General features: G+C 38.9%; 1 protein-coding gene across 1 annotated transcript in view; it reads left to right on the forward strand.

Moving 5' to 3' along the window:
* The window catches only part of LOC106530036 (band 4.1-like protein 1), a gene marked incomplete at its 3' end in the record, with an annotated part of 169,718 nt that overhangs the window by 161,267 nt on the left and 6,768 nt on the right, over positions 1 to 1,683 (forward strand). Inside the window, 1 exon segment of the mRNA XM_014025593.1 lies at positions 672 to 800. Coding sequence (XP_013881047.1) covers positions 672 to 800 — 129 coding nt within the window.

Raw genomic sequence — 1,683 nt, forward strand, 5'->3', positions numbered from 1 at the left:
GGAGGCCACAGCCGGGTGTGGCCTCAGAGGAGGACCAGGACCAGAATACGATGGTCTGTATGAGGGAAACCCAGCTGGGCATAGAGCGCAAGTGTTCCAGTATGACAGTCAGCTCTACATCCAGCCTGGAGGCCGAGGTGGACTTCACTGTCATCACAGACCTCCACCCAGGGACGGAGGACTTTTCTAAGTTCACGTCAGCGTTGGGAGAGCGGGAGCAGCAGCCAGAGGTGGGGCGGGAGGACTTTGAAGAGACCTCCAGATTCTACTCTGCCCGTCTGATGGGCTCCAGGGACAAGGTTCCYATGGAGGAGAAGCTTCCTGAGGAAAGAACACATCCTGAGGTAGACAGATGGTCGTGTTCATCCTTCATCATCATCATCATGATCCTTTGGATTCACCCCGCCTTGCTGTTAATGCTGCCATCCGTGTGCATGACTGTGGAACTGAATAATGTTTGATTTTGTTGTTTTATTTTCTTTCAAACTTATTTTTTAAGGCAAATTTATGTTTTAAATTGCCTTGCTTCATCCAACCCAAATATCTTAATAAAATATATATATTTTTTCTGTTTACCATTCGTTTCTTTAAGTGTTTAGTCTTTTCATTTGAAATGACAAGAGGACACAATGGGCTTGCTTCAAATGTACTTTCTGTATTTTTTTTTACAGCCTCCAGTGGCAAAAAAAGACCCCAGTGCTGTGAGTGTGGCCCACAAGCTGAAAAGAGTCGATACAAGGACAGAAACACACACCAATGGATCAGAGGTCCACCCCAACATCGTAAACGTCTCACCACAGGTACACAAAAACAAAAGTTGTGTATAAATTAAATGTGTTAAGCTGCCTTGTGCTGCCAAGGATTGTAACATTTTGCTGGTGCGTCTGCTTTTCTCTTTTCTCATTGTCCACTGTTGAAAGGYGGGCAGCAGTACTGTTAGCGAAATATTTCATGAACCACGTGACAAATTTCTGTTGAACTTGCAGAATGTAATCATTGGACACATCTACAACTGTACGTTTGAACATTAGATGATTTTAAGTCAAATATTWGCTAAGAAAGGCTGCAGGAGATATGCATTTCTTCAAGGAATTCTTGGCCTTTTATGTTTAGTTGATATTTTAGATTATTCTTGGTAAAATTCTTTCATAGCATGACCCTCATATTTAATCTTCTATTGGTTTTAAAAAGATGTTTAATATAGAAGGGTTTTTTTTGTCACTTTTGTTGTTCAAATTAATGTTCTCATGCACAGAACAAAAATACTGCTAATATACAGAATACTTGGTGTTTATGTTGTGAATGACACCAAATTTCAGCTTATCTGTTATAAAATTGTACCTTTATGGCCGTCTTTGGATCTCAGATGTTTAGTTGGCTGTGGCAGCCGTAGGTCCTRTGGTTATTTTCTGAAAGTTTCAATWAAACTGAYCAAGTGTTTCATCACATATTTTGCTAACACATCATGGCAAAAAACAGTGTTTCGTCTTTTATGGTGGCCAATAAAACAAAGGTTTTTGAAATTTTGTTTTGTTTCTTTTGATCCACCAGTATTAAATAAAATACAGGTATCTTACCAGTAATTAATTAATTAATTAATTAATTAATTTTTACTTACTGGTAAAAGTTAGTCTTCTCTAAGAATAGTACTTGAGTACGTCTTAAAGTATCTGACATTTATTG

The sequence above is a fragment of the Austrofundulus limnaeus genome, unplaced genomic scaffold, assembly GCF_001266775.1.
Source record: "Austrofundulus limnaeus strain Quisiro unplaced genomic scaffold, Austrofundulus_limnaeus-1.0 Scaffold487, whole genome shotgun sequence".
NCBI classification, from domain to species: domain Eukaryota; kingdom Metazoa; phylum Chordata; class Actinopteri; order Cyprinodontiformes; family Rivulidae; genus Austrofundulus; species Austrofundulus limnaeus.